This window comes from Terrapene carolina, unplaced genomic scaffold, assembly GCF_002925995.2.
Source record: "Terrapene carolina triunguis isolate 2854851 unplaced genomic scaffold, T_m_triunguis-2.0 Scaffold67, whole genome shotgun sequence".
NCBI lineage: Eukaryota > Metazoa > Chordata > Testudines > Emydidae > Terrapene > Terrapene triunguis.
The window spans coordinates 40,042,742-40,058,624 of record NW_020664418.1 but is presented as its reverse complement, the minus strand read 5'-3'; the positions used below and the strand labels follow the sequence as shown (position 1 = coordinate 40,058,624).

At 45.7% G+C, this 15,883-nt stretch overlaps 1 protein-coding gene across 2 annotated transcripts in view; it reads right to left on the bottom strand.

The window, feature by feature from the left end:
* The window catches only part of SV2B (synaptic vesicle glycoprotein 2B), a 110,964-nt gene that overhangs the window by 23,300 nt on the left and 71,781 nt on the right, over positions 1–15,883 (bottom strand). For both annotated transcript variants that reach the window (XM_026648347.2, XM_026648346.2), the window contains exons 3-4: positions 4,782–4,962; positions 2,399–2,550 (exon numbers count right to left, since the gene is read on the bottom strand). In XM_026648347.2, coding sequence (XP_026504132.1) covers positions 2,399–2,550; positions 4,782–4,962 — 333 coding nt within the window. The remainder of the gene's footprint in view (positions 1–2,398; positions 2,551–4,781; positions 4,963–15,883) is intronic.

Here is a 15,883-nt window from a genome sequence, read left to right as displayed (position 1 = left end):
ATTACAGAGAATTTCTAATACGTAGCCCTTTTCTGATTTCCAGAGCAATTACGAGACAGCCTGACAACATATCTGTAAGGGAAGTGTTAGTCCCCATTTTACAGAGAAGGAAGCAGGGGCAGGCAAGCCACATAGTCACCAAACAAGGGGCACGAGGGAGTCTGAGAGCAGCACAGACACTTTAAAACTCAAATGGCAGCTTGACCAAAGCAGGTTTTTGGGAGGGTGCAATCAATCAAACTTTAATCAAAGACACACCAAAAAGATCATGAATCAAAATCTTTCTTTCTCAGTTTGTCTTCCCACAGTCAGATCTCAGGGAGGATGTTTATTTCAAATGTTTCATTATAATATACTCTTGCTCATAATATTGAAAAAAAAACAAGTTACAGCTTTTGCAGTGATGAGAACTGTATCAACTACAATGCTACACATGTTCAATTGAGTTCCAAGACAATATTGAACAAAGGGATACTGGAAAGGAAAAACTGTACAGCATGGGGCTCGGATGCTCCAACATGCGACCTAGACAATGTTGACCATCTGCAAAATTTAAATATTACCCTTTAAAGGATTGGGTTTTAAAACCATGTTTGCAAATAATGTATGTGCGTTAGCCTGACACCATTTCACTCTAGTTTACATATCTGTTCCAACAGCCTGTTCCTGGCCAAAACTTGAAGGTTTCTAAATACGGAGGGTAGTTTTAGCTTGTAAGATGGGTGTGTGGGTGGATGGATAGATATTATAGTCCCTCTTCATGATCTTTTTGGACTGTCCTACTTTTCTCAAACAAGATTTTGCAAACAGCTGGCAATACTGGATAATAGGGGAATTAATCTTTCTCAATAGATACTGAAGTCTGATGTTTTCCTAGGTGATGCAAATGAATTACCAGGAAAACCATGTGACATGCAGGTTTTTGTTCCTCATAGTAGTATTGTACATTTCCGAGTCCTTTCTCTCTACCATATTCAACACCATGGGAAAATCAGTAGAAATCAGATGTGATCCCAGCAAATTTAGGTTTTAGGGAGACATATTCACACACAAAAATTACCCCAAATACACTGGTATCGGCTAAGACATGGTGGGATGTGCTGACCTTGATAATGTGCTGCTTAGCCCCCCCATCCCAATGTTATTGTTCAGCAGAGTTACAATTTATTGATAATTGCTTAGCTCAGCTCTGCAGTCAACATGGACATGAGCCATGAAGTTATCTGAGTCAAACTATCCCCAAATTCAGGGATGTGTGGATTTGTGGTCCTGGGTTTGACTGTTCATAAAGAGAGGCCAGCATTTATAATCTGCAATACCAAACGTGTGATGTATTAGAGGCTTTTATCACAAAGGAGCCATCACCCATCATCCTGCCTAAGTATCAATCAATCAATTTCTCTCTATCATTGGTATGTATAGGGCCCCAATCACAATAGCGTCTTCAATGCTAGAGCTAGACCAGTGGTTCTCAAACTGGGGCCACCGCTTGTGTAGGGAAAGCCCCTGACAGGCCGGGCCGGTTTGTTTAGCTGCCTCGTCCGCAGGTCCGGCCAATCGCGGCTCCCACTGGCCGTGGTTCGCCGCTGCAGGCCAATGGGAGCTGCTGGAAGCGTCAGCCAATGCGTCCCTCAGCCCGCGCCGCTTCCAGCAGCTCCCATCAGCCTGGAGCAGCGAACCGCGGCCAGTGGGAGCCGCGATCAGCCGGACCTGTGGACGGGGCAGGTAAACAAACCGACCCAGCCCGCCAGGGGCTTTCTCTACACAAGCAATGGCCCCAGTTTGAGAACCACTGGGCTAGACAATCCTTCCTGTCCTTCTGGGGATATCCTGACTTGCAGGATGAATTCCACTGATTATCTTTGAGTTCCTGTAAAAAAGCAGGTGGGATTTGAAAGTTCCAGGATGGTGGGGGTGAGTTTGGTTGCAGTTGGTACAAGCGTGTCGGACTCTGGTTTTACACACCACAGAAGCTGCAGGGCTAACTTGCAACAGATCATGTTAAGAATCGATAGCCCACCAGATGGGGGAGGGGGATGTTGTTAATGAGTGAGGGCTAGTCTATACGAACAGTTAGTGCGCAGCAAGCTGGGGTGTAATTTGACAACGTACTAGCCTGCCAAGCACTAACTGGCCATGTGGACCCTGCTACCATGCACTAAGGTTTCCATAGTGCACTTTAATCTATGCCAATTTGAAACGGGAGTAGGTCGAAGTGCATTATGGAATTTTTAGTGCATAATGGCAGAGTCCAAGCAGGCAGTTAGTTTGCAGCAGGCTAGTGCACTGTAGATGTACAGTCCAGTTTGCCATGCACTAACTGTAAGTCCTTATATCTGTGTGCGCAGGGGTGGTGTGGATGTGTTGTTATCAGTAACCGAAAGCACAAAGCAGTTACCATAGTGTGGAATGATGCTCCAAGCCATTGCAGAGGCATAAATGCCACCGATCATCCAGAACATGCAGAGCCAGCTCAGGTGTTCCCCCCTCTTCTCACGAGATAGGAATTCAGAGAAATAAGCAAAGACAATGGGGAGGGATCCCCCGATGCTGAGGAGAGAAAACACCACATGGGAAGAATAAAGGACTTTGCCAAACAGGTGTCACCAGCACATCTGGCGCCTCATAGGTTTGGATTCGTTTACAGTAAAGGTCTCTAGAGTTACAGCCCCGCAGGGGGAGGGCAGCTTTTCTTTCTGGAACTCACTGGAATTCTAGGCGATTCTCACAGACTCTCTACTCAGGGCGTCATGAGAGAAGAATATCAAGCTCCCCATACCGGGTTGTTCTTAAACATGAAGGATGCACAGGAAGCTTGTCACAAGCAGAAAGTTGATTTTACTTTCCCGTTTTAACAAAGTGAATTAACCTGGCCTCAAGGGGACATGGATATGCTCGGCAGAGCATTTGTGATTTGGATGCTTGTGCCCTAGGAAACTGGAGAACTGCACAGGAGAGCGCAAACTCATTTCACTGGGGCAGCAAACAGCCAGGCAATAACAGCCTTTGGTTGCTAGTGACTCCAGCCAAATTTGACCCAGTCCACCCAAGGAAGAACCCATTCTGCAATACCCCTTCCACATCCCCTCCACCATCTTGTCAGAGTAGCTCAGTTGCCTCATGACTCAGAGATGGGAGGAGCCAAGGAGTGCTGGGATTGCACGAACTTTTGGAAATATTTCTGAAGTTCTACGAAATATTTTGGAATTAACCATTTTTAAATGGTTAATGTTTTCAAACGATTTGGGGTGCCTCCATTTTGGGGTGTCCAAACGGAGACACCATAAATGGCCTGAGTTTCACAAATTCAGTGTTCAGTTCTTTCTGAAAATCAGTCCCCCTCAATGTGTCTCGAGCCAGGCATTGAAAATCACTGAGCACTTTTGAAAATCTTGGCCATGGGCCCAAATTCACTTATCACATGCACCAGTGTAACCTTACTGACATCAGTGGGGTCATTCCTGGCTTAATTAGCATAAGGGGGGAATGAAATCTGCAGCCTCTTGTTAAAGGTTTAAAACAAGTTCTCTCTCCTGAACAAAAGCTTACCTTTTACAAGGCAAAGTTCCAAATGACTATAAATGAGAGGGTATGGGCCCTCCCCTCTCTCCTTATTAATAACATGGAAATTTATAAAGAGTGAGCTCTGGAATTCTGCCTTTGCCCAAAGTGACTTCCTGATGCTTTGTATAAGCCAAGCCATATCATTGTATCAGCAATTTGTGAGACTGTATGGCTTGGGAGAGCTACAGATCCTTTCACCTCTAAATCACCTATTCAGATTCAGAGCAGGTCAGTCATGACTGAAAGTTACCAACTTAATGTTGTTCCATGCCTATGAAATGGGTAGAGATCTCAGTACAGGGCCTAGTATAGACAAGCATCTACATTGTAGTCGACATCAATCAGCACCCGTGTTCACAGTTTCATCAGGGAGATTGAGATTTCAGTGACTGAGTTCTCTTAGGTCAACTTTGAGGTGTCTTATCCTGAAGTGGTGAACAGATGCTGTTGTGTCCTTTTATGCACCTGTTTTCTGGCTAAGACCTCAGACTATCTGACTGTCAATTTTCCAAGCATTAAATTGTTTTGTTTAAGGAAAAACAAACTATATAATCCCCCTTGTCTAGTGCCTTCTCCCTGGCTGGCTCTAGATCGGGGTGGCCAACCTGTGGCTCCGGAGCCACATGTGGCTCTTCAGAAGTTAATATGCGGCTCCTTGTATAGGCACCGACTCCAGGGCTGGAGCTACAGGCGCCAACTTTCCAATGTGCCAGGGGGTGCTCACTGCTCAACCCCTGGCTCTGCCACAGGCTCTGTCCCCACTCCACCCCTTCCCCTGAGCCTGCCGTGCCCTCGCTCCTCGCTCCTCCCTCCTCCCCCCCAAAGCCTCCTGCACGCCACAGCTGATCAGGAGGTGCGGGGAGGGAGGGGAGGCGCTGACTGGCGGGGCTGCTGGTGGGCAGGAGGCGCTGGGAGCCGAGGGGGGGGAGCTAATGGGAGGGGGGCTGCTGATGTGTTACTGTGGCTCTTTGGCAATGTACATTGGTAAATTCTGGCTCCTTCTCAGGCTCAGGTTGGCCACCCCTGCTCTAGGTCCTTCCAGGGTGATGTGAACATTTTATTTAGAACACACACATGCTGTGTAGAACCTGTTCAGTCAGTCCTTCCATTTCCTCAGCTGGCAATCCCAAATCATTGTGCAGTCTCATCTAGCACAAAGGGTTCTCCCACCTTAAACCTCAGCCTGGAGCTGAGGGACTAAAGAGAGTGTTACCCACCCGAGGCCGGAGATAAGGCGGCAGAAGAGGAAGAATCCATATCCCTGGACGAAGGAGGAGAGGAATGCAAAGGCAGCGTTGATTGCGAGTGATATGATGAGGCATTTCTTCCTTCCCAGTTTATCTGCCAGGCCACCCCAAATGACAGCTCCCACCATCATTCCCAGGTAGACTATCAGCCCTAGAGAAAAGAAAGACAGGGAGCTGAGTGACATCCTCTCACATGTGCAATACAGGGCAATTAGGTCGATGTTGCACAGATATCCAATGTTTGGAGCACTTCCTCACAAATCCCAACCAGCCACCAACCAAGGCCCTGTTAGCAAATATTGAAATACTTCACCAGCCTGAATGCCTGTCAGTGTCTGACACATTCACTTTCTACTTGAGCGAAACAGCACCCTTTGCCAGATACCAGTCAGGCCAAAGTTGCTTCACCAAGTGCTAGTGATGAGCTCATACATACTCATCTAAGAATCAAATTTCTAGGCACTGTAAAGTCAGTCATCAGCTTTCAGGTGGCGTACGCCCTCTGGCGACATCCAAAATGGTACCTCAGGCTACTTCAGATGGAGTCATCTTATGTCGCTTTTCCAACCCTTGGACTTTCAAAGCCCCATGAGTCTGGAGGAACCTGCAATCATATTTGTCTAGAAAGTTCCTGGCACATAGTGGGTGCTGTCAGGATACAAAATGATCATTATGAATAATAATATTTTACAAACAGGGTAGGCCCAGCTCTCAAACATAAACCCTTCAGGCAACTGGCTGTTTATTATTTCCAGGAGCTGCTTCTAGGCAGTCAGTGTGGCTGAGTGGTCTGAGCATGAAGCTAGAGGCCAGGAATGCCTGAATTCTACTCCTGCTTCTGCCACCAATTCATCGTATGTCCTTGAGTTTGTTGCTCCCAGCCTCAGTGTGCCCATCTGTACAACGGTGATAATGATGCCTGCCTACCAGGGCTGTTATTAGGACTGAGTAATATTATTTTTCTCAGACCCTCCTCTGACTCAATTCCAGGTAACAACAAACACCCAATTTGCTCAGTGAGATCTCATTCTCCACGCCCCCCACCCCCAAAACGCCTCAGGAACTGTCTCATTTGACCAGGCCCGCAGCCTCTCTTCCCTAGCACGTCCCAGGCACATCAGCCAGAGCCAGGTTTAAGCAGCTTAGAATGCACGTGTCCCTGCTGTATGCCACTAACTGCACAACGGGAGTCTGACGTCTTATATCTGCTAACCCCTCTCAGTGCAACTGGTGCTGAGGGAGCACAGGGACGGGTGCTGTGTGGCGGTTGATGATAACTCAGGCAACCGGGAGAGTGCAGAAGGAGAGCTAAAGGAATGGAAAATTTCCTTGCAGGTTACATATTTCATTCGAGTGCCCCTTTAAGTATATCACCTCCTTTCCTCTCTGTATTTCGTAGACACATAGACTTCTGAGACTAGAAGGGACCATTAGATCATTTAGTCTGACCTCCTGAATAACAGACCATAGAATTTCAGCTAGTTACTACTGTATTGATCCCAATGGCGTGTTTGACTAAGGCGTATCTGCCTTGATCTGAAGACTTCGAGAGATGGAGAATCCACCACTTCCCATGGCAGCTTGCTCCAAGGGTTAATTATCCTGGCTGTTAAAAAAGCGTGCCTTATTTCTAACTTGAATTTGTCTGACTTCAGCTTCCAAACATTGGTTCTTTGAAAAGAAAGTTTTAGTGCTGGCTGAAAGTGCTGGATTGAGAAGAAAGAGTTGATTCACCCCTGAAACAGGTATTCTGTGCAGTAGCATCCTCACATCCTAGGCACCATGTTCCTCTCAACTCTGACCTGGAAAGAAGGGCAATTCAGCCTCCAAGACCCATTCAGTCCTTAGCTCCTCATTTGGCCCCTTTGTTGGTAGTATCAGCAGAGTGGCCAAGTTTTTTATAAGGACACCAGACCAAGTCCCACCAACTCATCCATGTTCCAACCCCACCTCATTTTTTTAAGATCCACGGATTTCAGCGAGGAAATAGAATATTCAGATTAAGGGCCCCATCCCGAAGTCTTTTGCTGGCAAAATGCCCACTCAGGCCAGCAGGCATTTTGCTCATGTAAGGACAGCAGGATCAGATGATAAGCATTTAAATCTGATTACATACAGTGCCTATCAGTGCCTGAGAGGTTGGAAAAATTTATCAGGTAGAGTTAGATGATTTGTTTAGCTATAAGGAGAGAACATTTGGTGATAAGTCAGTCCAGCAGCAGGCAACCAATGGAGAGAGTCTGGGAATGCAACAAGTCATGGCTTGGTCTGGTTTCCAGCTTTCGGATCTTTGATTTAACTTTCTCTATTAGCAAATTCCCTATATTAATTCTCTTGCTCAATGGAAGATGCAATACAGGAGATGATCGGCCAGGAACAGTTGCCCGAGTGTCTCTTTCAGTCATCCCAGAGGTGGTGTGGACATGCCTAGACGCTTGGGTCAGGTAGTCATCTGATATCAATCAGTGTTATTCCACTGAAATCAATGTCATTCCACTGACTTACACCAGCTGAGGATGTGGCCCTTCAAGTAGTCCATTTGCTGCTGTGTAACGGTGCTGCTGCTACCCCAACATCCAGGAGTGAAATGTCTGGCGACCAAGTAGATCTTCATCATATGTTCTGCTGGACCTGTAAGCATGCTGAGTCTATGGTGTCCAGGCAGCACCTCCATGAAGAACATTACAGCATCAGCAGCTACATGGCTAATAAATTGGGCATGAGGCCCAAAGCTTCCCCCCAGTGGGTTGTCATCAAGTTATTGAGTCACAGAATAGTTTAGGAGTATCAGGGATGGTATGTTTTATTGGCAGTTTCATGTGAGAACCCAAGGACCCAGTGGGCCATGGGAGAAAATGGATTTGCAAAGTTACCAAACTGTTTATCTTCCTCTTTTTAATTTTCTCCAAGGAGTGCGAGGCAGAAAACCCAGGGCCAAGTGAAGGGAGGTGAACTGACACAACAGCCTTTCATCCTGCTGACAGATTGGTGATAGAAAACCCAACCAATCAACCAGGACTAAAAAAATCAGCCCCAAAACAGAGGTTACTGATTGGACACTGTTAATAACTCAGCAAGCAATGAGCATCCTCAATTCCAGCAGGCATTCTTTTTGGTTCCCAGAGCACTCTACCTACCTCTGGTGTGCTTTGATCAGCCACTGCAGTAACAGTCCCACCTGTCAATCTTGGAATGGCCCTGATTTTGCGGTTTGCTGTCTCTCTATCTATAAAATTGTCCAGATTACATCAGCCAGTAACATTTTAAAACAGAAAAGGCAAACTAAGCTCCCTTAATTGTGATGCAACACTGCTATCACTGAGCCACTGGTGAAACAGCTAGCGGGAAACCCAGCCCAACCCGTCTTGCACCAAGAGTGATGTGCAAACAGATTGGCACTGAGATGCTCATAAGATAAACATGTGGATGGTATCCCAGATGAAGCTCCATGAGACAAGCCTCTTGATTCCCTGGGACCTCTGTGAGCTGGCACCCAAAGTCAGACACTCCACTGGGCAAGGGGCAAGCACCCACAACGCCTGCTGGAGACAAAGAGATGAAGGTGCTCAGAACCCCCCAACAACCAGCCCGCTCCCATTTAGGTGCCTATATATGGTTCAGGGCTCTGATACTGAGAGATTCTGTTATTCTGGGATGTGTTAGGAGTGGCATGTGCAAGATAGGAGGTAATTGTCCCAGCTACTTAGACTGGTGGGGCATCAGCTGGAGTACTGTGTCTAGTTTTGAGCACCACACTTTAAGAAGGATGTCAACAAATTGGAGAGAGTCCAGAGGAGAGCAACAAAAAATGAGAAGTTGTTTGGGAAACATGTGCTATGTTAGTCTAGAGAAGAGAAGGCTGAGGGGGGACATAATAGTCTGGAGATGTCTAAAAGGTTCTCATAAAGAGGACAATGATTAATTGTTCTCCATGTCCACCAAGGGTAGGATTAGAAGCAATCAGCTTTGTTTGCAGCAAGAGAGATTTAGGTTGGCTATTAGGAAAAAGTTTGTAACTGGAAGAATAGCTAAGCACTTGAACAGGTTACCAAGGGAGGATGTGGAATCCCCATCATTGCTGTTTTTTTAAGAACAGGTTAGACAAACACCTGTCAGAGATGGTCTAGATCTACCTAATCCTGCCTCAGCACAGGGGGCTGGACTGCATGACCTCTTGAGGTCCCTTCCAGCCCAACATTTCTATGATTCACAGCCCTGTTTCTAGACCAACGAGGTTCTGGTAAAAGTGTCCTTTCATAGGCCGAGCTAAAGAAAAATTCTGACCCTCACCGTGAGTCAAAGCCTGTCTTCACTGAGAATTACCAGTACTTCTCAGGAACTGGTCCTATGATGTGTAAAACCTCCTGTCAAATAAACTTGTCAGTGGGAGACCAGGGAACAGTAATGAACATTCTTGCAATACATAAATGACTTGACTTAAGCTGATGACTGCAGGCACCATTCAACCATTGAGCAGAGGATTGATGGAGGGCAGCATCTGGCACAGTCAACTCCAATATTCTTCTGGATTGTAAATGAGCCTATTTTTTTGTGTGGCATATGTTAATCAGATCTTGGGAAAGTACATACGACTAAAAACACTGTCATCCCCTAACTAGAGCTGCGGGATTAACTCATAGTGAATTATTTAGTTTTCTTTCTCTGTTCACAGACTTTCCATGACCTAATCATAATTTCCTTTTGTGTATTCATTGTATGAATTTGTTCAACATTTTTTTTTCAATTATTCTTTTTCATTCTGTGGCTTGATCACAAACAGTTCTCTGAGCATATTTGCTATTCAAAATTCCATCCATGTTGATTGGTTAGACAAGTAATAGCGTAAATAGTTAACACTTATTCTAACAGGCCACTTCACTTTGACTGGTCCCTTAGAGCAGTGTTTCCCAAACTTGGGACTCCGCTTGTGTAGGGGAAGCTTCCCGCAGCTCCCATTGGCCTGGAGCAGTGAACCACAGCCAGTGGGAGCCATGATCGGCTGGACCTGCAGACGCGGCAGGTAAACAAACCGGCCCGGCCCACCAGGGGCTTTCCCTACACAAGCGGCGTCCCAAGTTTGGGAAACACTGCAGGCTTAGAGTATGTGCTAACTACTTATGCTAAACTATCTGTTGGACCTTGTATGTAGCTGTGACACTCTTAGTACCTTTCCCAGACCCGAAGCAAAGCTCTGTGTAACTCGAAAGCATGTCTCTCTCACCAACAGAAGTTGGTCCAATAAAATATATTGATATGACCTCACCCATCTTGGCTACAGATATACAGACAGCATGGCAGCCAGAAAAAGTGCACGCACATGGCATGGGAACTCTGGGCCTCTCTCTCCACAAACACAGGCCTCTGCCATGTTCACTAAAATTAGAGATTTGGAAGACACCGCAGCAATACATACAATACCCAAAATCATAATGAAGGCGAATCTCCAGGGGCTGCCCTGTGGGTTAGGACTTTTACACTAGCTCCTGGGAGACACTCTAGTCCCACAAACGGGAGCAGCTCTGATTCCATCCAGGAGAGGGAAGTGGCAACGCATGCTGGGCATGTTGGTTGGTGTGTCACAGTCACCTATCCGGCTGATAAGCCTGGCCAACAGAATAAGCGATGTTCATGCAGCACCACTAAGCCCACGTTCCTGCACCCAGATTAAAAATGAATGATCAGGCAGGGTTAATTGTTTTCTGCAGAGAAAATCCAGGTTGGCAGCTGTTCATCCAAAGCTTCTTAAAAACAACAACAACAAAAATGAATCTGCTCGGGAGGCGGTTGCTGCATTCTAACCTCCAAGACTCCTTTCTTGTAGCCAGTGATCTATTATTATTATAACTGGATATCCCGACTGAGGGCGTGAGAGCCAGGTGCCCAGCCCTGGGGGGGCAGGTATTTGTTATTCAGCAGCAGCCGCCCAGCTCAGAGTGAATAAGCAACTGCTCCAATACTCTGGATATTTTATGGACGTCCCCATTGGTTATAAAATGTCTGACTCAGCCATTTGGACTGAAGCAAATGCTACTTCCTCTCTTTCTGCAAACAAGAGACCCGGTGGACTTCAGGGCTTTGTTAGAAGAGTGATAATATTGAGGGAGATCCACAGTTCTGCAAAAGCACCAGGACTCTAGTATCTTGCCCCGATGCTCTCATTTCCTTCTTTTATTTAACAAAGGAGCTGATCCCGTATTAGCCTGTGTGACGCAGAAGCAGACATTGAGGTGGTTTGTGCACCACAGCTGGTGACCACAGACACACTGCAGGTGCAAACTTGTCAATCTGCGACAATGTCTGCATCTTGCATGCGCTCTTTATTGGCATCCTTTGCTCCCCAAGGGCTGAACTGAGGCTCATCGCCCTAGTGCCTCAGGATGTCATCTAAGGGAGTAGAGAGGCTACTGTGCAGGCAAGAGTGGAGGAGACTTGTCGTCAGGCCTCCTTGGGCCAAATCCTGGTTTCCGAACTCCAGTGCACAGATGTCAATTTAGGCAACAGCAGTTGCTCCGACCAAGCTGAAGGTACTCAGCTCCAGGAAGGAGAGAAGGGCAAACATTTGTTCACAGGTGTATCTTTGCTTGGTTTGGGGCCAGAGCAGGATTTGGCCGATAGTGTTATTTCTAATCAATGATAGGATTTGAATTAATTGCACTGCTGGTGTCAGGGAGACAGTTGATGCAGAGAGTGTAGTGCTCTGAGTTTAAAGTCACTGCAGACTGGCAGCTTTATGGGGGGGGGGGGGTGTTAAAGGGGCAACAACTGCACATGAAGAAGCAGCCCAAGAAAGAGCCTGAAGCTGCTATTGTAGATGAAGAACAGTTCAGATTCTGAGCTCAGGAACCCAAGCTAAAGGTGAGCCTCAAGATTATGTCTCTGTGATACAGCATTTGTTAAGGTGAGTTCTATGTAAGGTGCATTAAAGCTATTGATTAGTGCTGCAAAACATAACTCAGTGGAAGTGGCTTCTCTTTAGTTTCAGACATTTTTTTACTGAGTCTTGTAAAGCAGTGGCAATGGGCAAGCCAGCCCCTAAAACCTTCAAACAATCAAGATCTGCAGCCATCACTTCAGTGACTATCAGAGGCGAACCACTGCACCGGTTTCTGAGGCACTGGTGATCAGTTACAGTAGAACCCACTCCACAGCTGAAATGAAATCAAGGGAATGACTTATTATGATGGACAGTTGGTGGGGGGGGGGTCCTTTTGTGAAGACTACACGTCCCAGCCAACATCATAAAACCTTCATTTGGGCAACTGCACTAAAACACGCCACCAGTAAGTGCCAGAACAAGTACAGGAAAGAAAATTTGCTAATAGCAATTTTCCTGGATGGATATCCTACAATAATGAATGATATTCATCATTTACTATTCTTTTCCAAAATGTGCTCCATGTTTTTCTTCTGGGGGAGTTGTGCAGGAGGCCAGTTACAGAAAGGGGTACATGATTTGGATGAGGCTACGGAAAGAAGATCACCAGTTTTGTAAAAGATACAAAACGGAAGGAAAAGCAAGTAAGGATCAGAGCAGCCAGAATCCAAAGGAATCACAGCTACTTAGGTGACTGAGCAAATGAGGATCAGCCTCAACAAAGGTACAGTCATTAATTAGTCTGTGCAGAAGAAACCAACCTGCGGAATGATAGCCTAGTGGGACTGTCATCCAGAGTGCTGTGCACAAAAGGGATTCGGGGATTACTGATCATTGAAATCATGGACCCAGTGCATATACACTGCAGCCAAAAAGGCAAATTAGATACTGATGCAGGGGATACGAAAGAGGTAATACTGTTACTTTCTAAAACCATTGTGTGTTAAATCCCTTCTGGAATATTGTGAGCACGGTCCCACAGCAACAATTCTATTACCACCAAAAGGAAACAAGCGTGATATTAGGTCAGAGGTCGGCAACCTTTGGCACGCGGCTCGCCAGGGTAAGCACCCTGGCGAGCCGGCCGGTTTGTTTACCTGCCGCGTCCACAGGTTTGCTGCTCCAGGCCAATGGGGGCTGTGGGAAACGGCGCGGGCCGAGGGATGTGCTGGGCGCGGCTTCCCGCAGCCCCCATTGGCCTGGAGCGACAAACCGTGGCCAGTGGGAGCCACGATCGGCCGAACCTGCGGATGCGGCAGGTACACAAACCGACCTGGCCCGCCAGGGTGCTTAACCTGGCGAGCCGCGTGCCAAAGGTTGCCGACCCCTGTATTAGGTATTGGAAATCTAAATAATAAGCAGTACTGGACAAAATAATTTGATCAGATTTTGAAACTAAATTCCTTCTGCTGTGTTCTTCCTGGTTTTTGTCTTCATAGAATATTCTAGGGAACAAATTTACTGTCAGGAATGTCCAATGAAATAGCAAATGTTATGAAAATATAAAAGGATATTCATTGGAAACAAATTTTGAATTTGGAAACATGAGAGTTCACACCAGAAACCTAATTCCAAAAGTTATGGTCATCCAGCCAGGGACAGAAGTATACAGTGTGACCTAAGCAAAACTAACCAAAGAAGCACAGATGTTGGGTATTAAATGTAACAGCTGTCAAGCAATGTAGAGAACAATCATTATTTGCAGCCATTATTCTGTGACTAATATAAAATAATGAATACATGCGAGAAAAAGGCAATCTGCTCAGAAAATATTTGTCAAAAAAAAAAGAGGTGAAATTCAAAGAATAAACTCTTGGTTATGAATAATTCAACCAGCTGTAGCTATGCAGAAAATGTAAAGGCATTGGGTTTGTTCCCATTGAAAAAGAAGAAAACTTTGAGGTGCCATCATCAAAGTTTCCAAATTAAGAAATTCTTTTGGCTTCTGTTGCAATTCCATCACCTGTGTTATGCAGGAGGTCAGACTAGATGATCACAATGGTCCCTTCTGGCCTTAAACTCTATGAATAAGAAAGGATGGATACAATACTATGCTATGCTAAGTGCTTATTAATGTATTATTACTATTATTATAATATTCCAACAAAGTTGTTAAAGACAAACTGTCCTAGTTTCAGAAACCAAAAGACATAAGGTAAAATTTTCAAAATTGCCAAAGTGCCTTAGGTTCCTAAGGGCCAAAATCACTTTTGAAAATGGGACTTTGGCTTCTAAGTCTCGTTGGAAGTCAATGGGATGTAGGCTCTTCAGTCAAGTAGGGGCTTTTGAAAATTTTACCTGTGGTCCTAAGGACCTGGGAATAAATGGGGAACTCAGGCAGAATGATTGCACGCAACGGAGTAACATTCCCTGGAGTAGATTTGGTCTTACAGAAGATTGGGGGCGGGGGGCAGGGTACATTGAACATCTGGAAGATGTGAATAAAATAGCCGAACAAAAGGCAGGTATATTGGGTCGGATGGCCTTTTCGCTTCCTGATATTTCCTATGTGCTTTTGCTTGTAGGACAGTTGCTGCTTTATCTATAGATCTCACTGCCCTGGCAAATGGCAATCAAATGATACAGAAAGAAAATTCCCATTGGTTCATATAGCATTTGCTTTGTTGAATAAACAGAAGTGGAGATAGCTCACCTACCATTTAAAATGACTTACCCTACGAGTTAAAAAATGAGTCACCACACCTAAAATAATAACAATGGGATTTTCCTATTCAAAGAGAGAGGGGGGTACATATATAAACTAGCTGTGAGTGATCTATGGCTGATGGAAATTCTGCAAAATCAAAGGAAAAGTGGATTTAGGAACCCACAGAATCTTCGAACGTGGCATTGAAAATGCGCGCTGAATATTTCACCGGGTGCCGCCAGCACAGAAAGTGGGTGGGTGTTTGCGCTCAGTGTCTTTCAAAGTACCCCCACGGGTCTTGTCCATCAATTTAAAATTCATAGCACCATCTGGTTCCCCCCCTTCTCCCTCACACCTAGTCCCTCTGCTAAACTGAAGTCTTCAATAGAGGAAGCCAAATTAATCCTTTGCCATTAAATGAAAAGCTGTTCATTTTGGCTCACGTCAGATAAAATTACTGCTGTGTTTACAAATGAGGAGACAATCATCACACTGCAGCAAGCTCTACCTTTGCAGCTAGATAGAGCACCAGAGGTGCAAATACTGCAAAGAAGATATTGGCCAACACTGACTGGAATATTGGCTGTGTTTGTGTCTCTTTCGTGCCTGCCGATTCTAATGAACTTGCAGGCAGAAATGTTGCAGAAAATCTTAAGAAAAATATTACAGAATATTCATGAGCAGCAGATTTGGGTCAAAATCATGAACAGCGGCACCAAAAAACTGATTCTAAGTGTCCAGCTACACAACAAGCTTAACCACAGCAGTACAAAGTTTTCTGGCTTGGTTAAGAGCATCTGTGATCTAACGTGGTTGTTTGCAGCATTGTCAGGACTTACGGAGATACGTTCATAAATCATGTGACGGCCTAAGTCATATGCTGCCATGGTTAGGTTTGTAGGCCCAAGGCACAGAAGAAGGTGGGCCATCAGTAGGGCCCTACCAAATTCACAGCCATGAAAAACGTGTCACGGACCGTGAAATCTGGTCTTTCGTGTGCTTTTACCCTATACTATACAGATTTCATGAGGAGAGACCAGCGTTTCTCAAATTGGGGGTCCTGACCCAAAAGGGAATTGCAGGGGGTCACAAGGTTATTTTAGAGGGTCACAGTATTGCCACCCTTACTTCTGTGCTGACATCAGAGCTGGGCGGCATACTATACCATACTACCCTTACTTCTGCTCTGCTCCTGCTGCCTTCAGAGCTGGGTTCCCGGCCAGCAGCTGCCACTCTCCAGCTGTTCAGCTCTGAAGGTAGCACCACCACCAGCTACAGCGCAGAAGTAAGAGTAGCAGTACCGCAACTCCCCCCGCAATAACCTTGCAATCTCCCCAGAACTCCTTCTTGGGGCAGGACCCCTACGATTACAACTCCACGAAATTTCAGATTTATATAGCTGAAATCGTGAAATTTACCATTTTTAAAATCCTATGACCGTGAAATTGACCAAAATGGACCGTGAATTTGGTAGGGCCCTAGCCCTCAGGGAGCCATTCATGGGTTTACATATGTTTATCCAGAAAAAATGTGAGTGGTAAGAAGACACTG